This window comes from Folsomia candida, unplaced genomic scaffold, assembly GCF_002217175.1.
Source record: "Folsomia candida strain VU population unplaced genomic scaffold, ASM221717v1 Fcan01_Sc001, whole genome shotgun sequence".
Classification (NCBI taxonomy): domain Eukaryota; kingdom Metazoa; phylum Arthropoda; class Collembola; order Entomobryomorpha; family Isotomidae; genus Folsomia; species Folsomia candida.
Genome location: NW_019091193.1, coordinates 9209814 through 9234041, shown reverse-complemented (window position 1 = coordinate 9234041; position 24228 = coordinate 9209814). Strand labels below are relative to the sequence as shown.

Below are 24228 nucleotides of genomic sequence, written 5' to 3'. Positions count from 1 at the left end.
GTTGTTGAGAACTTTCTTGATTTGAAATTTTTGAAAGAAAATAACACAAACATACTGATGATTCATTCTGTTTCGGACGATATTCATTTTTTATTCAAACGAGTAAACATTCCTGGAACTTATAGTTTGCATGATATTATTATATTCTAATCAGACCTAAAATCACATATTGACATAACGTTGTACATTGATAAACAACAAAAAGGTTTACATAATTTTCCTCTACTTACAATGTATATCGTAATTACAGTTATCGTTTTTCTACAAGTCAGGTTGAAGAAACATTATCATAAGAGTAAGAATTATTTAATTCAACAACGATATCCACCACTGATTTTAGAATTTGGAGTCCAGCATTTTAAGATGTTACTATGGTCAGTGTATGTTGATTACACGATTTTTTTTTGGTGGGGGAATTACCCTGGGGGGCCTTATGGATTTATAACATGGTGTACATAGTGCACATTGGGACACAGATTTCTCTGGAACGGGTGGATGGATCCGCACAAAATTTTTTGGTGGTAATCTATATCTAAGTACCTCCACCCCTTTTGGGTATTTTTCAGAAATTCAAATTTTGAAATTTGTAAAAAAATATTTCGAAAATTCGAAAAAACCAGAAATTTTTTGTTTCGATTTACGAATTCCATTTGTAGTTACATTGAACAATTATGACCAAAATATGATTTATAAATACTGAACAAAATGATTATGAAATTTTGACATTTAAATATATGTTTAAAATATATTTGGTTCACTTCAACTTGATGTTTGATTTCATGGTTTTTCATGTTAGACAAACATTACCAGTGTTTAACAATAGAGGCTATTTTTACTAGAGCAGTATTAAATAGTCTAGTTTTATCATATTTTATCAAATCTGACGACCATGGTTCAATGTAACTACAAATGGAATTCGTAAATCGAAACAAAAATTTCTGGTTTTTTCGAATTTTCGAAATATTTTTTTACAAATTTCAAAATTTGAATTTCTGAAAAATACCCAAAAGGGGTGGAGGTACTTAGATATAGATTACCACCAAAAAATTTTGTGCGGATCCATCCACCCGTTCCAGAGAAATCTGTGTCCCAATGTGCACTATGTACACCATGTTATAAATCCATAAGGCCCCCCAGGGTAATTCCCCCACCAAAAAAATTCGTGTAATCAACATACACTGACCATAGTAACATCTTAAAATGCTGGACTCCAAATTCTAAAATCAGTGGTGGATATCGTTGTTGAATTGAATAATTCTTACTCATAAGTCTATAAGATCAGTCATTGAAGAGTAATAATGTAGCTGCACATATTATTTAAAAAATATTATATATTATGTAAATAGTATAGAATGGCATATCGTGCCAAGTCGTCTGAATACTATAAGAGTTAACTAATAAAACACCGGATAAAAAGTTCCATCACTCGTTACTAAACAATTATTTGTGTTTGTATTTAACTGATGCGGTGCAGATACATAAGAGATAATAAGGTACACAACATAAACCACAGGTACAACAAGGTCAAAGAAATGAAATTTCAACGACAATACTCTCTCTTAAAAGAATTACGCTAGTGGATCGGCTAATGGATGGTCTAACAAACCTTTCTTTTCGTCGTTCGAAGCACTAGTTTCACCTTCTTTGTACATTGTTTCGTAAACCGGATTAGCGAAATTAGTCCCCTGAAGAAGTACCTGCATGTTTAATAAAATAAAAAATATATCAATACTTAATAGGCACAAATTTATCAAGTATATATATTTAACACAAATTGTTTTAGCTTACTTTGTCAGAATCAAAAATTAAACTCGGTTCCGACGTATGATCCTCGTCTCCCTCATCCTATAAACCAATGATTAAATGTGCATGCATTAGATCAGTGCTAAATAGACTTTGGGGACAACGCTACGTAAGGTGTAGGCAAGTAATTACTTTGAGAAACATTGGATTGGTAATTTCTACAGTTCCACTATCTTGCATTCGCATGTGCATAAACGGTCTCCCTCTGAAACAAAATTAACAAACATAAATATAGATACAAATGAGATTTTGGATTACACGCAAATAGCAAATTTAGCTACATACTTTCTTCTCATGACCAAGTACGCAACACAGCCAGAAAAACTAGCAACCCTGCGAAAAAAATAATTATGATATTATAATACATATGCATATTTTAAATATACGTAGTATCAGTACCTGGGTCATAAGGAGGTATATAATAAAGATATATAAATTGTGAGACTACATGCATATCAAACTTACCCTAGAGCTACGAGAATGAAAACTAGCACTAGAACCCATGTGAAACCGTTTTCTTCATTACTTGGCCAAGCTTTCCCTTGAATATCAGGTCTATCGCATCTTAATCCATAGAAGCTATGACCCACATTTATATCATTAAGGGATTCATATTACCAGACCAATAAAATATATTGCATACCCTTGTGCACATTTGCAAGTGGGCAACATCCGACTATCAGGATTAGGCATACAAGTTCCACCATTAAAACAATAAAAATTAGTGCACACAGGATTCTGTTCGCATCTAAATCCATTCCATCCATTGATACATTTGCATTCTTTTTGCTGGTCTATATATGGCAATACACACAACCCATCGTGAAGACAATATCCTGCAAGCATCAAGAAAATAAGTTTCATTCAGCATACTTAATATGCATACTTACATGCGTTACAAATGTGGTATAAAATTATTTCTCTTGCCTTGACAAGGGTTGGTGAAACTCGCTTCAATTTCGCAATTGATTCCTACCCAACTTACTGGACACCTTTAATACATCAAAGATATCCGGATTCAATATCACGTAAATTCAATAAGGAAATACGAAGTGAATAATCCTTTATTTGATTGCGCTTACCTGCAGTACGCAATTTGTTCGATTACTTCACACTTTCCACCATTTCTACAAACCATATTCACACAAAGATCTACTAAAGTTGTATTTGGGTTGAATCCGGGTGGCAAATTTTCATTATTATAATCAAACGAGTTTTTCTCGCATGTGGGTCCAGAATATCCTTTTTGACATTTGCAGAACTTCCGCCCAGTCCCGTCAATCATACATTTTCCTATAAATTAAAAAGTGTTTAATGTCAAATTTAGCCAAAACTAGTGCACACCTATTCATTCTCAAACACAAAACTATAACTACTAATATTCTTACCTTCTGATTTGCACTTTAACTCACAAGCAACTTTTAAACTGGTACATTCAGATACAATCGGAGATTCATAACTACCAGTTTTCTGACTCGAACAAGAACATGTTGCTTCTGAACTGCCGGTTCTTAAACAAATACCTAAAAATTTAAATCAATAAATAAAGGTAAATAACTATTAAAGTATAATTTATAATACTCTAGCGTAATTAGGTTTATGTTCTACCAGGACTAGAGCAAGGTACCGCAGCGCAGTAATCTTTTGCTGTAAATGAAAACATGAAACGTGCGATTATTAATTAGTACAAAAAACTCCGTTAATTTTAAAAATTGTAACTTACAAGATATTTGTTTGTATTGTTGAATCAAAACGACATCGGAGGCTTTTACGACTCCATACGTGATGTCGGAGACGTTGTTTTTTCCAAATTTATTTAAGCGCAGAATCTTGTTACTGGTGTAGTTTGTAAAGTATAATGTGTCTTCAAATACGTCCAGCTTGAAGGGTTTGAGCCAACCAGGGGGGAAACGCTTGACAATTTGTCTATCCTTTCCTTCAAGGGTTGTTGATTCAATCGTAAGACTCCTCATATCCGTGAAATAGAGACGTTGTGCAGGATAATCTATTGCGAGACCAGTAGGACGTAAGCTGTGCACTATCACTTTTCTCCCACTACACAAACAAACGCAAATCACAAATTAGAATATATACACAAAGGATATGGTTTGGCAATCTCAGTAAGTGACATGTACATACCTCCCATCCTCATATGCATATTCGATACTCTGATAATCACTCCAAAATATACGTCTAATAATAGAGCAAAAAGATGGAGAAAATAAATGAATAAATTACATTATTAAACAATAGTAAATTATTTATTAATTAAAATCTCACCCCGAGATGGGGTCAACTGCTATGTCAAATGGTTCAGTAAGTCTTCGGAGGATCACCATTTTGTTTTTTCCATCTATCCGAGTACACGTTATAAATTAATGAATTTTTTTAGGCTGAATGTTAATACGTACCTAATGAACTGGCGGATATTGTCTTATGGCCAGCGTCAATATAAAAAAGTACTTTTGCAATCCAGTCAATACAAATTCCACGTGGGTCATCCAGACCTGTAATCTGTAAACGCACACAAAAATTGTCTAGAATGATAAACAAATGTATCTATATATGTACTTAATCAAAACGTACAATGTCGGTGGAGCTGGTAGATCTTCGATTTCTAACGGAACTAACGCTATTCCCATCAGGAGTAATATACATCATTTGAATTGCCTTGTTCGTTCTTGAAGACCAAAATAGCTTAATGCTGCCATCTTCGTCAATAAAGAAATCCACGGAATCAACCTTTGTTGGGGTAGAACTTATGAGCAAGTCTACGTGGTCTACATCATGGGGTTTGTTCAGACGCAATAAATGGTCTTCACTGGCAATAATCAATGTAGCAGAATCTCCTTTCGCAGAGCATCGAGTCGTATTGGCTTCAGATAAGTATCCTTCCACACATTCACAAGAAAAGGCGTGTTGAGCACGGTCGTGCTTCTTTTTCTGTGCAGATGACAAGAGGATTGATAATTAAATTTAGAGGAGTTACTAATGCTAATTACAAATAACATAGTAGAAAAATGGTGTTGGGGACCTGACTAACCTCACATAGTTGAGAACACGTAGCAAAAGGACAGTTTGGACAGCCTAGTTCATCATCTTCACAATCTACTTTTCCATTGCATACTTTTGAAACATTAATACAGTTTCCATCTGAGCAATGAAACTCTGTATCAGAGCATAAACTTGGATGGGTTGGAATGGGTTTGTCACATATCTGCTCATCTTCGCCTAGGATATAACAATAAAAATTAAATAACCAATCAAGGTAGCGACAACCAAGTGCTACATTTAAAGCATAATACTAAACTTGCCTTCAGAGCAATCCACACTCCCATCACAAACCCAAACGGATGGAATGCACTCATTGTTCTTGTCACATCTAAATCCGTCTACACAGTTCCTTGAACTGTTTCCACAGTCTTGTTCGTCTGCAATTATTAAAGTCATACGCCATCATTCAAGACCGGATAACTGCTAGTTCAATGCAAAAATAAAATAGCTTATCTTCAAATACCTGAACCATCCAGGCAATCAAATTCACCATCGCAAACAAATTTTGTTGGTCTATATAAGTAAACGCACTGATGAAATTGCATACTGAAAATGATTGATTACAATAACTTACAAGCACGTCTGAGGATTAACACACTGGAACTCAATTAGATTATTGCAGGATGCATGACAATTTGTTTCGTCACTTCCATCACTGCATTCGAATAAGTTATCGCACACGAAACGAGAATGAACTGTAAAAAAGGAATAATAATTCAGCATAACATAACATAAGCAGTTTTAAATTGAATTTTAGTAGTAATATTCAACATACTACAACGCCCATCTCCGCATTTGAATTCACTCTCTGAGCAATTTCTGAAACCATTTGGATTTTTGTAAGTAAAAGTTGGATCTTCTTCAAATGTGTATCATACATATTTATATTGATTACCGTGGGACACAGTCCAATTCATCGTCAGATTCAGGGCAGTCAACTAAGAGGAAAAATTGTAAAAACAATTATAATCAAATTATAATCTGGCATTATTATCATTTTATCCCAAATCGAGTTACCCTCATAGTCGCATCTGTCAAAGAAAAATAGAAACAATTTATTATATAAGAAACGATTTTTAATTACGTTCAAGTATTTGTATTTGTAACATACTTCCACCTAGATGGAATGCACTTGTGCGAATTTCTGCATAAATAATAACTTGGATTTTTTTCACAAGTGACGGGTTGTTCACATTCGGACATAATTTCATCTTCTCCTGGTATGAAAAATAAAAATATAATAAAATCATACTCGTTAATCATAATACATATAATGAAAATCCAAGGTTTACTAACCTTTAGAACAGTCCCTCTAATTTTAATTTAAAAAATTTCCAGTATTAAATTTAAATTTAAGTTAAATATAATTTAAGTTAGACGTTTTTACTATTCTACATATTTAAAACTAACCTCAGAATCACAGGTCCATGTTTTTGGAACTAAAAAGTAAATCGAATGTACATTTCGATTTTAAAAATTAATTATGCATGCTCATGTCGGCTACTGTAGGATCATTAGGGACGGATCAACTTACTGCATTTGCCACTATCACAACGATATTTATCATCACTACAAGTTCGATTAGAACAATTGTCTGAAAAGAATTGCCAATAAAGGGTTATTTAAAGCAACTTTGTAACGATCTAACGTAACCTGTGTAAAATCATACTTTCATCTGAATTGTCACCACAGTCGTTCTCCAAATCGCAGACCTTTTTTAATTATAAATAAGTTTAAGCCAACATTAAATTTTGAATTTAATATAAGCACAAAATGTTTACCCATTCCCATTGAATGCATTTCCCATTGGTTTTGCATTGAAATTGGGTGGAAGGACATTTGATTGGGCTACACGAATCTTCATCATCTCCAAAGAAGCAGTCCCTATTCCCATCGCACCTATGCTGAGTAGGAATGCACTTGCTTTGCACTGTTGCATTCCCGTGGCATTTAAAGTGAGTTGACAAACATGTGTACTTATCGCAGTCGACCTCTGAAAATAATATGCAAATTAGGTTCAGGTTAGCTCAAGCAAACATGTTGATCGTTAACATAAAATTCGTTAATTTACCATCTGCGCCATTATATGTGTCATTGGTTCCATCACATATAGCTGAAATTATTATGAAAAAGTAAGTTAAATTTATCGAAACCTTTTGATAATCATTATGATGACAAATTTCTTTTTCTTTGTAAAATACACTTACAAGTAGGATACAAACAAGTTGAATTTTCAAACTGAACGTGGCCAGGATTGCAGTTAAATGGAGGACACGATTCATGCTCTAGCAATAATAAATATAAAATAATTATAACAAATCCTTCATGATATGCATGGTATTATTAGAGCTTTATTCTACCATCTTCGCCGTCCAAACAATCTGGTTGACCATCGCTATAATTTTATAATACAAGAAATTCACGAACAAAATGTCTAAAAACTGACATTTATTTACAAATTGCTTGACATCACTCACCATTTCCACCTAAAAATAAATAAAAATAAAAATTTAATATTTAATATACTGCTTTTATTTTCATTACTTACCACTTTGGAATGCACTTTGAAGTATTTTCACAAACAAATTGTGACGTTGTACAGTTTGCGGTGCAAGACGTTTGATCCGAATTTAAGATAAAATTTTCTAGAAGAGTCAAACCCATTTAAAACATATTAAAAGTAGTAAATTTGATTTCAAGAACCATGTGTACCAACCAGCCAAGCAATGCACCAAAATAACCTACCTGGACAAGCACATATATAGCCGCCATCAGGTGACAACAAACAAAGACTTTGACATGGATTGTCTTCACATGAGTTTTTAAGCATAGGCCTTTGTCGATAAGGGTGAAATGCTTTAACATCCATGGGTCTGCAAATACAAATTTTATCCTATATAACTAAAACAATATTTAAAAATGTAATAATGTAGGATAAATACATACACATTAACAACTATCGTTGTTGTGAATAATAACACAAACATACCTGTGAATAAGCTTGGTAGTGATAGCCCTTTGGTTGTCCCCAGTGTATTTGTGGCAGGCGGATATTTGTTTTGTCTCCCAGTCCGACCAATAGATTGTATCTGAAGTCAGAATATTTGAATCATTTAGTTAAGTTATTTGATGTGATGGCCCAATATGTAAGGCATCCAAGTACCTTCAAAAGTTGTTAATGAAAAAATGTGATGAAGATTGGCACTTGGGTTTTGTGCTCGGCTGTGAACGATTTTTCTATTCTGTCCATGCAAATCTGCTACAGCAATGTAGTCTTCCTTAGCATCTGCCCACCAAATTTCTTCAGTCTGGAAATTTTAAATAAACATGTACCCAAGAAATTACAGCAAATTTGTTATTCATATCCCTAGATTTTATTTCACATAAGATGTAGACTACTTACCTCCAAAGAAAGAGTAAGAGCGTTTGGCCAGCCTTTAAGAAATAGTAAAAAAATAATTAAATTTCTGAATGAATATCTTCAATAATCTTTAGATTTACAAATATCTAACCTAAATTTTCAGATATCAATGTTTGTACTCTTGTGCCGTCCATCCCTGCCTTTCCTAAAAATGTTATTTAAAAAAATGTGTTCATCACAAAACAAAACTTAAATTATATTGAGCAGCACAAAATCATTACCTATGATTGGGTCATCCCCCCACTCCGTCCAATACAGATAACCACTAAACATAGTTTTAAAATCCTTCATTTGTAACAGTATAAAGTATGGAAATGAATCATTACAACAATTTACCGAAATGGGTCTAATACTATAGCTCGAGGGTCTTGCAGTCCAGCAATAATTATTTTTCTATGTCGACCTGACAATTTTGATACTTCAATAGTGTTTGTTCTACGGATATTAAGTTTCATTGTAATGCTATTTTCTGATTTTCAATTTGTTAAATTTATAAATACAACAGCATACCCTTTGTCACACCAGTACAAATTATGAGCCACCTGTAAGCACAAAAATAATGAGAAAATGAAAGCTTTATTTATTAGACAGAAGCTTTTAAATAGCATACCCAATCCACTGCAATCCCGTCGGGACTAGAAATCGAGTGATGCAACACCTAAAAAAATGAAATACATATATTGAAATTTTATATAATTAAATATCTCAATTATTATTACGCATATCATCGAAGCTTACATTTTCGTTCATTTCCACTTTTCCAATGTCTTCACTCCTATTTGTGACCGTGCATGAACGTTTAATTGACGAACCCAAAGCGGTAACATCACTCCAATATATGCACTGTGCAATTCATCAAGACATTAGTTATAAAATTTCATGATATATAAAACCATTATACGTACCCCAAAATCCCAATGAAAGTCCAGGGCCACAGCATTTGTCAGATTTTGAGAAATAAGGGTTCCGTTGTTGACTGTGTCATTTACAAGTCGAATATAGTATTGATTGGTAAACATAATATTGATTGGATAGCCTGAAAGCATACAAAAGTATGTTAGGAAAGTATAGTAATCATTAAAATATCTGTAATTTCATTTCAACAAATTAATAATTACTAGTGTTAGCTTTGCAAACTCCGTTCCCATCAGGAATGTAGCCTTCTAAGCAAGAACATGAATGCGATCCGACAGAGCTTTCACATTTTTGAGAGCATGGTCTTTTTTTGAGACACTCGTCAAGGACTTGACAAACAGTTTTGTTTTTGTCGTTCAATTCATATCCGGAAAGGCATTGACATTCATATCCAATGGTCTTATCCAAACAGTGATGAGGAAAACATGGATTATGTTCTTTCTCACACTCATTAATTCCACAACCAATTTCATCAGAATTATCTAAAAATTCAAATACACGAACTGATCAGTGGTTATATGTATAAACATGTATGATTGCAATTTGATTAGGGCAGAAAGCAACCTACCTCCACAATTATCAGCCCCATTGCAAAGTTCGGTCAAACTAACACAATTGCCATTTTTGCAAGTCCACCCATCACATAGTTCGCCATCTGAAACAGGACAAAACAAAAATTGTTTAATGAGGAACTATCTGTTTTTAAATACTGACATTTTTCGTTTTATTATTATTATTAACCTTCAAGCTTAGATTTGGAAACACATTGTCCATCGGAAAGTGTTGATTTATCAGGACCACATTCGCAAACTATTTGTTTGTGCTCGTTAAAAATGCAGATATCTTGACACCCTCCATTTAATATATTACAAGGATTTGTCGTGCACACTACATCCTGTGGTGATACTGCTACGATCCCCATAGGTTTAGGAATATCTTGACGAAGTATCTCAACATTTTCCCCTGTGTACTTATTTGCTCTTAATACGGAGAGACGCACCTGTCGTGACAATATACATATATAAACACATCATTAAATATACCCATCAAATATAATCACTTCCCAAGCCTTACCCAGTCAGTCCATATTAGATAATCTTGGTACACTGTGATAAAGTAAAACATCAATTATCGATATGAGGGGTTTACGCTAAAAAATGCCTCCTTATTTCAAAATCTGTAGTATCTGTCCATTTTTTAAATTTTATTACCTGCGAGGCTAAATGCGTGTTTAGGGTTGTGTCGAATGACAACAATGCGATTTGTTCCATCTAAATTTGTGCGCTCAATTTTATCAAGTCTAGCATCCTATAAAAATAAAAATAATTATCACATCAGTTATGGTTGGCAAATATGCTGCTGTTAAAATCAGGGATATATGTATGTAAATGCCATTGGTATTCTATTTAGACATAAATCACTTACCACCCAATATAGCTTTCTTGCAGGTAGGTCTAAAGCTAGTGAATTTGGCATTCTTATATCATGAATGATGATAGACTCAATTCCATATCCACTCAAATAGGCTCGTTGAATAGAAGGTCGGTCTACATAACAAATGAAACATTTCAATAATTATTAAACAATAAAATCTTTGTTATTATTTTGACTATGAAATTCAAATATGAGGCTACTATGATTGATATTGAAACTTTCAATTATTGCATTAATTATGACACAATTATTAACTGGGGAATAGTGATCAAAATACTGAAAATTTTGTCATTTTTTATAGATGATTATAATTAAAGGATTTTAAATCGTGCATACTTGAATCCCAGTTTGTCCAATAAACTCTAGATTCACATGGGTCGATGGCAATTCCCCTGGAAAATTTGGTTTTAAAATATGTATTGTGACTACATGTTTCGTCAACCCACCTCAAACATTACTGTTACTCACCTAGGTTTGTCATTAGGACTGAGCTTTAACAATTTTTGAACCTTTGCATTTGGCAAATGTGGATTGATTCTGTTGATTGATGCGTCATTACTGCAAGTCCAATACCTGAGGAAGTAACCCAAAATCAAAAAATAACTCAGGACACCTTAGTGAATTTAAGGATGAAACTACAATTAAGTTTTGAATATTTAGACATACAAATCGGAATGAGAAGCTTCAAAGTATAATCCTTCCACTGATCCTAGATAAATAATTGCATAGATATATAAATTCAATAAATTATGATATGTACAAAATTACTGAATTCAACCACACCTTGTTTTTCGGCTACGACACCATATTCAGATCCATTGAATAGGACGCTGTTAATTGTTCCCAATTGTACATCTAAGAATACACAAATATATAAATACAATGAGACTTTCATGGTGTCGAAATATTTTGGTTAGAATTTTTTTTAGTTTAATGATCGAACCTGAATAAAACAGAATGTTTCGCTTGTAGTCAAATGCCAGTCCAATAGCATTCCTTATGTGCTCACTCGATTGTATTGTTGGGTACGGATCATTAGGAGTGATTTCTTTAGTTAGATGTGCTGTTGCAATCGAATTGACTCGAGAGTAAGCGATAAATGCATCAAAAGCTGTAAAATAAATAAAAAACAATTCACTTAAAAAACCTGTTCATCATCCAAAAGGGAAACTATGTATTGATGTGTAAAGATATTTAACTCTAATGTATTACATTCGCATGATTTCTTGTCGCTTCCCAATTTCCCATGAGCACAAACACAATTGACCACAGTACCATTCCAGAAGCACAAGTCTTCACAACCTCCATTATTGGCAGCACATCCATTTGTTCCCATTTGCCTTCCTTTGCTGAATATTGCCAAATCCTTAATGGTCACCCCCAGCTCCTCCCTCACCGAGTGAACCATACTAAAGTTCTTCACTGAAAGAGCCATAATAGTTCCACCAGTTTCTCCACTAGAATACATATATAAAATCAACGATAATTTGTAGCAAACAAATAATCTGTTTTTAGATAATTTTGTTATCTCGTAGAATCGTACATGTCAACCCAGTATAAGAATCCTTTGTCTACTATTGGAGAATGGAGCTGAGATGTTATCAGCGATCCGGAATAAACCAGCTTTTTATCCGTTCCGTCATATTTCACGGACTCAATTTGGTCGTTTGAGGTGCACCAATACAACCGTTGATTCTGAAAATACATTAAAGTATTTTTTTTAATTGGTATATATAAATATATAAATTAATGGGTATTAAGGTATGGTTCACACCTCGAGATCGACAGTGACGTCAGAGGCCTTGACATCAGCCGCAATAAGTTTTCTATTCAGTCCATCTAGGGTGGCCCTTTCTACCTGACCTTTGACGATATCCGCCCAAAACAAAAGACCTCTTGCAGGATCTAATGCTAATGATATAGGTTTGTCTAGACCCTCTGTGATGAGAACATGATGACTGCTTCCATTCAAATGTGACACTTCTATGTAAGAATCCTTTGGATTCGCCCAGTACAAATTCTTAGCTATCCAGTCAATACATAAGCCTGAAACAGCTGTCAGGTCAGTAAGAATCGTTTGCTTTTCTGTCCCATCTCTCTTGATTCTTGATATTTTTCCTTTTTCACTATCCAACCAATATAAATGTTCCGCAGCTGTGGACCAATTTTCGTAAACGTCTTTTAGTAAAATTTGTTGTTGTCAAAAAGGGATATTTTACATAAATTAGTATGTTACAAACCTTCATCAACATCAATGTCAGTGGCAAAGCTGACGAGTGGAATTGGGACAAGCAAGTCGTCCGTGCGATTAGGAAGGGGACTAATTCCCTTAATTCCTTGCGAGTCAGAGAATACTAAAACCGGTTCAATTGTCCGACATTTAGTTTGATCCTTTTCATCCAGAGTATATCCCAATGCACATTTGCAAATTCTTTTCCCAACAGACGGTATGCAAAGATGTTGGCAGAATTGGGATGTACTGAAATTTCTATCGCAATGATTTGTTCCATTTTGTTCTTCTGGATCATACACACGAATTGAATAGATATTTTCTGTAATAAAATGGTTTACATGATACAATTATAAAATTGGGCAAATTCATTGAAATTGTGAAATATGGATATTAGAGCCAATAAGTTACCAGTATAATTCCTGACAAATTCGAACGTTCCACCATTTGTCTTATCCCCTTTTAATATTGCATCATGTTTCTCGGAAGCAAAGAAAATTAAATTTCCATAAACTGTGATCACATGTGGTTTCATATCGTCAAAGATTAACTTTTTCACTTCTTTAGTATGGAAGCTATAGTATTGGATTATTTCAGTATTCAGATTAATCCAGTAAAGTCTCTCACTAGTAAAGTCGTATGAGAGACTAGCAGGGTTTTCCAACGAAGGATTGTCTCGTGAAGTCGACAAAGTTTTTCTCTTTGAGCCATCCTATAAAAAAACAGAGAAAAGCAATAGAAACTTGATTGAAGGTTTTCAAATCTATAAAACATACCATACTAGCCATCTGAATTTTAAAATCACTGGTCGTGATTCCCTCTGGCCAGTATATTTGAGTTTTGTATGGGTTCACTGCTAACGAGTTGACATTTTTAAGATCATTTTTCCCTTGAATTATAGTAGAGAAGAACTGTCCTTCCAAGTTTGTAACCGAGATTGAATTATGTGATGACGTTTGGACAACAATGAAGATCAAATTTGATATCCAATCTACTCCCATTGCCAAAGGTTTACCTGCAGCTGTAACATAAGGAATGGAATATAATTAGAATAGGTAATTGTATTTCTATTTGTGTAGACTCTATTTTTTAGCAGTTAATTTGAATATGTTTTTCATTGCATTGGTCTATAAATATTTCCTACCTGCATCAATAAGAGTATCAACAGTTGGGTTTGCAATATTTGCACGTTTTGTTTCACCAGACTGAGAATCTGACCAGTAAACTTGTTTGTGCTAAAATTACAAAATCAAAAACCAAATTACTGGTGTTTGTTATACATTACTTGTAAATATGAGACCCCCAACGCTAGCGTACCTTGCTTACAAAATGAAGGTTTGCTGGCATTACAATTAATGGGTAGCTAATTGGGGGTGCTGCATGGTAGTAAACCTGTATAAAGATTCATGTTTTAGATTGCATTGTGTAAGCCTTGGTACGTTTACAATTTTTACACAAATGCTGGAATTAATTTGTTCTCTATTGATTGAACAATATTTTGTCGACACAACCTAATTTGCAAATAAAGTTATATAGGTACATAGAAAAGTAAACTACCTTGTCATAATAAACTGCTCTAATTTCGTTTAGTCTTGAGAAAAGCAGCATTTTCTCGTTGGCTAGAAATGAATATGAAAATTTTGTCATATTTGTATTTTTTGTCTACGATAATATTAATAGTAATATTTTGACATACTTATACAACTCCGGTTATCAGAACTAAGGGTCATGAGATGAGGACATCCGCAATCCTGAAATATTTCCATAAATTAGACAATTCTAAAACATCATAATAACTTTCATTATTTTAGCTTACGTGAGTCCCATTGACACTAAGAAGACAAAGATGTGAGCAATTCCCATTTTTTACACCACAAGGATTCACAATTTCTAAGAATCAAAAATGATTATGTATATAAAGTTTAAAATATATTTGTTAGTTTTAAGTATCAAAAACTAACTGCGTGGTTGTCTGGTTTGGTGCAAAATTTTAGTGTCAAAAGGTTGTGTATAAGTTTTGTGTATAGTTGTCACGTTCCCTCCGTGGAATTTGTTGGCCATCATAACAGAGTTGGATCTCCAGTCGGTCCTGTGAATGCACAAGAACAGATCATTTAAAAAATCATGAAATACAGGATTTCTAAAATTGTCTATTAAGTTGAATATGAACTTAATTGTTAAAGGTTACATGGCTTACTCACGTCGAATCTAAGCCATGTAACTTGTAAATTCAAACTTACCACACCAGCATGGATTCAAAAAGAGTTATTGAAAATGGATGGGATAAAGCTTCGTGGTCATGCAGAACTGAAAATAAATAAAAATTCATCTTCCTGAAATTATCGGAAAGGTTACGACTAGTTATGCATAGTTTTTGAAAAATAGTGTATCATCATTACCTTCTTGATAATCTGTGCCATCGTACATGACCGTATGGATCGAATCCAACCTGTACAATTATGTATTATTATAGTTCGATTATAAAAACGATCTTCCGGAACTTTCTTTACTACCTAGCATCAACCCAATAAATTCTTTTGAGCATGTAATCCAACGTTAAACCATTCGGCCAGGCACCTGAAATTAAAAAAAATAATGTAAATTATAAATCCTGTGTAGGATTTGACGTCCTATTAAACGAAATTAACGAATACCTTCCCCACTACTACCAACGTTAAATACTTTTTTGCGAAACTTTCCACTCATACTCGCTCTCTCGATTCCTATATAAATTAACAGACAAATCTATTTCTTCCCAGTATTATGAATATAATTTTTTGTTAATAATTTAGTATGAAAATTACTTGGATCGTCCGTTTGCCAATCACTCCAAAATAAAAGTCCGTAATTAGGATCGACGGCAATAGATCGAGGGGAAACCATATCTCCTGTTGATTAAAAACAACTTTAGTTTTAGTTTATTTGTATTATTTGTATTTATTTTTACCAGAAATGAGTGTTTCCCTGAAGCTGCCATTAAGCCGGGCTACTTCTATCTGATCTAAATTTGATTCCACCCAATATATATTTTCTCCAATCTGTAAATAAAAAAACATTCTGAGCATATTTGAATAGTTTTATAAACGTGCGTGCAGGACATATGACATACCCAATCGACGGCGAGTCCTTCTGCGGTAGCCAATCCTTTCTCGATAACAATTTGAATGTTGATTAAAGACCCACTAACAAGTGATCCTCGATAAATCTTGTCATCTACAATACAAAAATATTATTAATTATCTGATTGGGTAATTATCAAGAATAGGCACAAATTATCTGTACGATAGAATCACATTTACATACCAACTACATCACTCCAAAAAATGTCATATTTCCCATTTTGATAAAAGAAATCAAGTGCAATTGAATTTCTGGAAGAGCAAAATAAAACATGTTATTGATAGGGGCCATGTTGGCGAGGCGATTAATCTCATAAATACATACATGATACATCTACGTATGTATGTATGACGAAACCATAATGCATAAATTACCTTAGATTGGAAATTAAAGATTGAAAAATTGATGTACTATTGAGATACAATCCTCGCAGTTCATGTCTGTTGCTGAAAACCAAGTATGGACTTTCGTTGCTTATGCTACTACATGTAATCCCGTCTTCGCGTAACGCATATCCAGGGTGACAAAGGCATTGGTACTGCGTGGTTCCAAACTTCCAGCAGAGTTGAGAACAAGTTCCAAAAGTATCACAAGGATGACTCTTATTCATGCACTTGGAGTTATCCAAAGGATTTATGTGTTGGCCGTCAGGACAATGGCATAAATATCCTTCTGGAACAGTGGCACAATAATGCGAACAATTGACGGAACTACAAGGTTTTTCTGCACAACGTTTCCCTTCATCAGATTTATCCTCACAGTCAATCTTTCGATCGCAGACTTGACTTATTTGGACGCATTTACTTTAATGAGAAAATTAATTGTGACGAATTAATTTAATTCGTTTAATGTAATGGTTACAATATTTGTGAATTTTACGATACCTTCCATTGTCACATAATCTTGACGGATAATTACAAACTATTGGAGACTTTGGACAATTTTGTTCATCAGATCCATCACGCTTGCAATCTAAACAATGGTAATTTGAAAACATTCTTTAATGGCAATAATTGCGTATTAATTAGAATTAGAATCCAACCTGGAGTACCATCACATCGAGCTTTCAGAGGCTAAAGGTGCACATAAGTTATAAAAAATTAAACAAATCAAAATTAGAAACATAAAGAGCTAACAGTGTCTTACAATGCATTGACTCCCATCATGGCACCGGAATGAATGACGACCACATGATACATTATCTGAAAAAGTGGACAATGGGTAATATAAAGAACTTGACTCTTTCTTATAGTAATCACACATGGACCAGTATTGAACACTCACAACAATCTTCTTTGGATAATAGCGGACCGACATCAAAATCACATTCAAAATCATGAGTAACAAGAACAGCAATCCTAGCACATTCTGGAGGCTGAATCTTCCCAGGACAATTCAATTCGTCCCTGGCGTCCGTGCAATCGCACATTCCATCACAATGTTGGGTTTTGTTGATACATTTATTGTCAACTTCGCAATAAAACTAGATCAAAACAGATTATTTCATATTTGCATGGACTTTTGATTAGTAATTAGATTTTAAAAATTATCTGAACATGATTATCTACCGTGTCACTCCGGTTTCGATTGCAATGCGTCAGACAGTCAATATTTGGATGTTCATCTTCTCCATTTCCTGGACAATCTTTAATTCCTGCAATTTACAGCAAAATATTAACAATAACGAAAGTTTGTCAATTTCCCAAGTTTAAATTTCACCATCACAAATTAGTTCCGCTGGAATACAACTTGAAGAATTAGAACACTTAAATTGAAGTTCGCTGCACTCGGGATAAACTAGAATAATAGTCGTAAAATAACAAATATTAATAAACAATTATTTGATTTAATGATAAAAAATTCTAAAATTGCTCACCACAATGTTCGTGTTCATCTGAAGAATCCATAGCTCCACAGTCGACGGATCCATCGCAAACCCAAGACTGTAAATCACATGGATGTGTTATAAATTCAGACCCTTAAATCATTCCTGTTGTTCCATACCTTAGGGATACACCGTTTTGTTACTTTACACTCAAATTCAAATTCAGAACAATGAATGGTTCCGTTGGAACACGCATGTTCATCATCGCCTTGAGGACAATTTGAATGGCCATCGCAGACATACGCCAATGGAATGCATAGCCCAGATCCAGCACAATGAAATGAACTCTGAGTGCAAAATCCTTGTTTGGCATAGCTCCGATCTACAATATTAAAAAATAGGATTAAATAGGACAAACAAATAAGAAACCGGAAATTGAGGCGAATGTGTAAATATGTATATCATAAAAATTTACCACAACGTTTAGAATCCTCGTCAGAGTTGTCGCCGCAGTCATCTCGCCCATTGCATATCAAGTTTTCAGGGATACATTTTGGAAAATTTGTACATTTAAACACGCCAGGATCGCATTCCAACGGACTTTTGTATTTATAATCAACTTTACAAGTTCTGCCATCATTTTTCAAAGTATATCCATCTCTGCATGCACATGTGGATCCAGATCTTTCAGGGTAAGCCAAGCACAAATCTTCACACATATTGCTAGTGCATTTATTTTTTCCTTCATGAAAATTCAACCAATTAATCGAAACGAAACTCACATGTCTGCACAAATATAATAATAATGTGGTACCAAACAATATCTTAATACCTCTTTGGAAATCCGAATCAAAGATTAAAAATTCTGCAATATCTTCGTCATTTGAAATCGTCGTGAGTTCCACTTTATCCGCATCTACAATTGTCTTTGAAATATTTGCTTTCATAAGTTTTCCCAGTATAGTAATGTAAAAGGTCCCATTATAATATGCGAAGCCGGTTGGTTCTCCATATACGGTGACGTTGATACGAAACAGTGTCTGGAAAATACAATAAAATTTTAATCAAAATTATTAATCTATAGATAAGAAATGTTTAGAGAAGGAGTACCTCAGTTTGCAATGGGTTCGATAATAATAGTCTTTGAACAGCAAACTTTGATGTGTCCAACCAAAACAAATACTTATTTTCTTGATCGATTGTCAACCCTATTGGATGTCCTAAACCTTGAACAATTGTTTCCCTGTGAGACCCATCCATCCATGCTTTTTCGATGGATCCGTCACTTTTCGCCGCGCTCGATGCTAACGTTGCCCAATACATTATTCTAAAAGAAAATATAAAGAAATGCATTCGTATTAAAAAATTCTACAAATAATGTAAATAATTGCTCTGTCTTATATAAGTAACATAATTATAAATGCGTATACCCAGTTGCCGGGCTCAGCACCAGTGATCTTGGATGTTGTAGATTGGAATGGACCAAGAGCTTTTTAACTGCTCCAGAGTTTATTTTGCTGACATAAATTGCAGGAATAGTTTCATCCACCCAGTACAAATTTCTTCCAATATAATCCACTGCAATAGATCCCACCACTCCAATGTGTTTGTCCAAGTAAATTGTACTATCTGCTTGATACATTCCCTTTTTTAAAATCCGAAAGTTGGTTATATCACTGTAGTACAATGTTCTGTTTTTGTAATCATATCCCAATGCAGAGTAGCTTCCTTTTTTGACAACAGGAATCATAACGCCATTATTAAATTTACGAATAACTCCATTTTTCAGTGAAGCACTTCTAATAACTCCAGAATGTGCTTTCACATAAATCATGAAAAATGTACTGTCCTCCTCTGAAAAGGTAATACATGTTTATAATATTTACCAAAATATTTAAGGCTGGAAAAACCTAGGTTTAATTTAAAAAGAAATAGCATACCAACACATGACACGTTTGACTTTAAAACATATCCCTCTCGACATCCACACTGCGCGATAGGTTTTCCCTTCTTCCATAAAGGAAAACAAAATTCATGACAAGGATTGTTGCCCCCATAATGGGTCATACACGGATGTTTGACTGCAATAGAAATTAGTTTTGATTAATAATTAATTATGATAATTGTACATACACATACGTATGTGCTATGCAAGCTCAATGTAACATATTAAATTATAGTAATAGATATATTAAATTACCTCTTGGTTGTCGTACCCTGTGATAAATTTTCAATGCAAAGGGTTTGGTCAAATTACGGACCAAAGGTGAGAAGTGGGAAGGAGTATATTTGTTGATTTTGTTAATACTATTGTCGTGCATTGATATGAAATAAAGATCATTCTGAAAAACTGTAATGTCTTGTAAATGCTGAACCTGTACAAATTCAAACGGTGAAAGTCTTTAGTATTTGTTTTGACTACGAACGGTACTAGTTTCTTATATGTATACACATACCCCACGGTGTACAGTTCGTCTATTTGTACCATCATAGTTAATTCGCTCTGTTCGAGGAATAAAGTAAATCAATTCAGTAACTTTTACTTGTAATTTGTCCTAAACATAATCGTTCGTATACAAAATACTAGCACATACCAATGGAATCAAGGAATTTATCAACCCAGTACACCACTTTTGTTGGCATGTCTAAAGTAATGCCATGAGGATAAACAATCTTTTTTGAAACAATAACTTCTCGAGATGTCCCGTCCATTAACGATCTTTCTAATTTAGCTCCACTTCTTCCCCACACCGTAAAAAACATGTACCTATGTTGGACAAATATAGATAGATGTTAATGTATAACATTAGATGAAGACGCTGATCACGGTAAGGATTTGTTTTTTTTTGTTACCCTTGCATAGGATCTAAAGCAATTCCTCGAGGCTTGGCCACATTGGAGTCAATGATAATTTTACAAAGATCCACGTCCTCGTTACACACAAAAATCAGCTCTAGGGCTTCATCAACGAAATATATGTTTGTGCTTATCCAGTCAAAGCTTAGGTGATAAACATCTGCAAAATAAATGTGAGGGATCAGTTAAACAACAATAACCAACACCACAATTCATGCACAGATAGCGAATAGGTGAATTTGAATTGTATGTATGCATATTAATACCTTGCAAAGAAAAAATATATGGTTTGGGTTTATTCCATCCCTCATCCAATCGACTGCTTAAACCGCATTTCATCAGATGGGATACATTAGAATGACTGATCCAGCAAATCCTGCAAATTTTTCATAGTAAGTTTCTAAAAGACGGGGGGACAACGCTCATAATCCTCAACTAGCTTCGCCATACGTGTCATTAAGGTGATCAAAGTCCACTCCGAGCGTTCCAGTGTGGTTAGGACTTATGTATTGGGGATGTGAAGGGCTTTTGTTACCATTCAAACCTATCCATTTTATATCAGACGCATCTTGGAAAAAGATTAATGGTTTTCCTCTGGGCCCGTCTGGAACTGTTGTGATTTATTAGATTGAGAGTTCCCAGCCATAATGTTAATTGTCCGTCATCCTAAGTGTGTACAGGGTAAAATGAGTAAAGCTTGCTTACCATCATTGGCGAAACATTTCGTTCCAGCAGAACGATATCCATCAATGCAGCTGCACATTTTATTCTTATGCAGATTCAACTCGCAGACTTGGTCGCAGGCGCCATCCTCCAAGCACTCATTGGACTCTGCATTTCAAAAAATCAACCAAACTCATGTATAATTAAATATTCATTACGATTTTTAAATTGGTTCATGTTATTACCGATGCAACTTTTTCCATCGTGCTCTTGGCCTATTGGACAAAAGCACATGGCTTCTCCGGATGGTGACGGTTTGCAACCATATATACAGCCGGATTCAGAACAAATCGTAGAATTATCACAATATTTATGCTCGTCTTCTTTTTTTGGACATTTTGGTTCTCCGTCACAAAGTTCGACAATCTGTAATTACATATGCAATTCGAATTCTAAAAATTATCCATAAATAATTGGTATAAGTATATTACCTGAATGCATGTTACACCGTCATAGCATTTAAACTGGTTTGCCTGGCATGTTTTATCAGATATACCTAAAATATAGAATGCATATGTATATTAGTGAATAATATTATTATGCAAATTATTGCTTTCTATTATGTACATCTCTCATCTTCTTCATCACTCATATCCTGTGTTTGTGTTAGAGACCCAGGGACCGTGCCACAATCACTCACACCGTCGCATAACCACCCTGTGAATGAAAATTAGATCACAATTACACTAAAATCAAAATTCAATAATTCAATGCGGGACACCTATTTGTATATAGTCAGCTACGTACCACTGGGTACACATTTTCTGGAGTATTTGCATTGAAAAGTTCCCTCACGACAAGGAATGTCAGCAGGACAGTTTTCCTCGTCTGATGCATCAAAGCAATCGTCACTGCTATCACAAACCATCGATTTTTCGATACAACTAAGTCCATTTTTACACATGAATTGATTTGGCAGACATAACGAATCTAGAAACAATACAAGAATATATATAAATTATAATCTGAGCACTTTGTACATATATTATTGATAATTATTTATACATATAGTAAGTACCTTGCAAATGCAAATCTATTCCTTCATGGAGATCAACCACCGGGGAGATAATACTGTCGTCAAAACTCACAACCCTTTTAGCTGTTACAATTAAGTAAAAAGCAATAATATTGAAGACGGTTGACGAATGAGAGAATGTCCCCCACTTCGCCGTTTGTGCTGTCCACATTGCTGTGGAAGGTGTCAACAAATCTACATGAGATTATATCTGCAAATCTCAAAAATAAAATAAAATTAGTCACAAATGCAAATTACACAACATAGGAAAGAAAACAACGTTCCGTACATGATATTGAGTTAATTCCATTTGATCCGTAAAACTACATGTCACAATCGTCCCAACAGATCAAAATTTCAAGAAAACTTGAAATCTGTTGACCACTGCCGCATACAGTACACACTGAAAAAAGAAATTCATGGGGAACTTAGTAAGTAGTTCTAATGAATTATTTATACATACTCAATGTTCAGTCAGAATTCCGAATTCAATGACCATATCAAAATATGAAATTATACAGCTCACTCAAATTTTGAAGAACAAAGATGAACCAAAAATTAACAGCAATCATGTACATAGTTCAGCTCTGAAAATTTGTCATCCTGTTGTCGGCCTTACCTTTAGCACAGTCACAACCACAACATGCAGCACATGCTATCATCAATAATTACTTGAATGAAAAGCTGAGACGAGTTTTATAACTTTGCGAGTTGCACAAACAGTGTAAACAAGTGTGATATTCGAATTTAGTCGCACTTTTTCATTGCCCCGAACATTTCATGGCTTTATTGTAGCTACGGCTAACATTTGCTCCGTAGTCTGCAATTTGATGAATAAGCATAATATCTGGACAAGTATTTAGCTGTTATGAACTTTGCTGGAATTTTTACTTGAGCTGGTTTTGTGCAATGAAAAACAAACGACTTGATATATATTCTGCATAGACAAGAAATAGCGTTATTTTACTCTACGTGTGTACTATTTCTTGAATGAAATACACGGCACGTTATGCGAAAATGAGATATTATACCGCTTCAATTGACATTTATGTGTTATCCAAATGGCAAAAGAATAAAAACAGGGATCAGATTACTTTATAAAGAAATCGCTGGTTCTCATATATTAACACAACATTCCTTACTGTCTTTGCAGGCATGAGACTGTTAAATAATATTTATGTCTATAATAAGTATTAACATTTAAATACTTGGGGGTTTGAATTATGCAAATGTTTTTTTTGTCGTTCTACTTTTCAAGAGTGTAAGGTATCGTATATATGGATCGCTTTTACATGACGACTTTCTTTCATAACCAAGCGTAAATCTTACCTTTGCAACTTTGCAGACAAACGGATGAAATGCAATTTAATGGCGACTACTTCACAAGTTGATGGTTGGAATGAATTGAAATGTGTTGGTACCTTTGGAAAGGATTCATATTTCACTCCAGTAGCAGCCTATAACATTACGTCGTGCATTCTGCATCCTCCACATCCATCCACACTCTGGTGATCTTCCGCAATACCCGATCCGATTCCAAAAAACCGAGTCGGAATTTTATCGGGGTTTCATGCAGGGGCAGATTGACACCGGTAATCACAATTCAATTATCTCCAGAAATGTGATAATATTTCCGTAGTCTAATAAATAATGCAGACTTCAATAATTAGTGTACGAATTGCACATTTCCCAGTCATGCCATGTATGTATTGTCAATTTTTGCCATGTTATTGTGTATGCAAGTAAGTACATATGTAGTCAATAGTCGCAACAAACGTCGTCCATTTGCATTATTGGCTTATCCTAGTCTCGTCAACTTTAGACATTCAAGA

At 34.3% G+C, this 24228-nt stretch overlaps 1 protein-coding gene across 11 annotated transcripts; it reads right to left on the bottom strand.

Annotated features, from left to right (window-relative positions):
• Positions 1–61: 61 nt before the first annotated feature.
• LOC110846179 (low-density lipoprotein receptor-related protein 1) lies at positions 62–23894 on the bottom strand. Of its 11 annotated transcripts, none has more exons than XM_035853324.1 (105): positions 23016–23160; positions 22686–22799; positions 22400–22607; positions 22129–22311; positions 21949–22038; positions 21813–21877; positions 21567–21747; positions 21364–21489; positions 21109–21268; positions 20925–21034; positions 20656–20818; positions 20397–20569; positions 20259–20305; positions 20003–20177; positions 19743–19883; positions 19233–19656; positions 18913–19129; positions 18635–18842; positions 18278–18544; positions 17982–18184; positions 17854–17920; positions 17697–17774; positions 17546–17631; positions 17262–17460; positions 17124–17179; positions 17020–17050; positions 16862–16949; positions 16352–16780; positions 16161–16228; positions 15967–16070; positions 15805–15895; positions 15662–15745; positions 15512–15580; positions 15371–15434; positions 15257–15306; positions 15098–15164; positions 14819–14946; positions 14674–14747; positions 14554–14608; positions 14415–14476; positions 14175–14249; positions 14002–14092; positions 13634–13878; positions 13269–13569; positions 12868–13179; positions 12402–12781; positions 12171–12322; positions 11840–12084; positions 11571–11738; positions 11411–11482; positions 11294–11336; positions 11096–11200; positions 10964–11019; positions 10619–10740; positions 10405–10501; positions 10268–10299; positions 9935–10193; positions 9762–9848; positions 9397–9675; positions 9184–9314; positions 9017–9121; positions 8889–8936; positions 8789–8820; positions 8615–8713; positions 8500–8543; positions 8370–8423; positions 8261–8292; positions 8021–8165; positions 7847–7946; positions 7603–7730; positions 7406–7502; positions 7335–7343; positions 7218–7252; positions 7065–7142; positions 6929–6970; positions 6639–6850; positions 6527–6569; positions 6392–6451; positions 6268–6296; positions 6154–6169; positions 5969–6074; positions 5875–5888; positions 5753–5795; positions 5633–5676; positions 5432–5552; positions 5321–5370; positions 5118–5234; positions 4847–5034; positions 4390–4746; positions 4215–4317; positions 4084–4156; positions 3943–3996; positions 3527–3858; positions 3412–3450; positions 3192–3326; positions 2886–3096; positions 2731–2795; positions 2447–2639; positions 2269–2382; positions 2089–2136; positions 1936–2008; positions 1789–1845; positions 1607–1697; positions 1263–1304; positions 62–288 (listed from the first exon to the last, which is right to left on the bottom strand). In XM_035853324.1, the coding sequence occupies exons 3-104, from the start codon at positions 22566–22568 to the stop codon at positions 1279–1281; spliced, it is 12366 nt and encodes a 4121-aa protein (XP_035709217.1). In that variant the 5' UTR covers positions 22569–22607; positions 22686–22799; positions 23016–23160; the 3' UTR covers positions 62–288; positions 1263–1278. The 11 variants fall into 11 exon arrangements, 10 of the variants coding, with proteins under 10 accessions (XP_035709217.1, XP_035709226.1, XP_035709230.1 ...); XM_035853333.1 differs by having other exon boundaries at positions 62–282; XM_035853337.1 differs by having other exon boundaries at positions 62–269.
• Positions 23895–24228: the final 334 nt, after the last annotated feature.

Coding starts and splice junctions, on each gene's coding strand:
- LOC110846179 (XM_035853317.1), bottom strand. CDS start 22,568: ATGTGGACAGCACAAACGGCGAAGTGGGGGACATTCTCTCATTCGTCA. Junction 7,503..7,602: donor CTATATATGTGCTTGTCCAG/GTAGGTTATTTT, acceptor TGACTCTTCTAG/AAAATTTTATCTTAAATTCG. Junction 6,570..6,638: donor AATGCATTCAATGGGAATGG/GTAAACATTTTG, acceptor TAATTAAAAAAG/GTCTGCGATTTGGAGAACGA.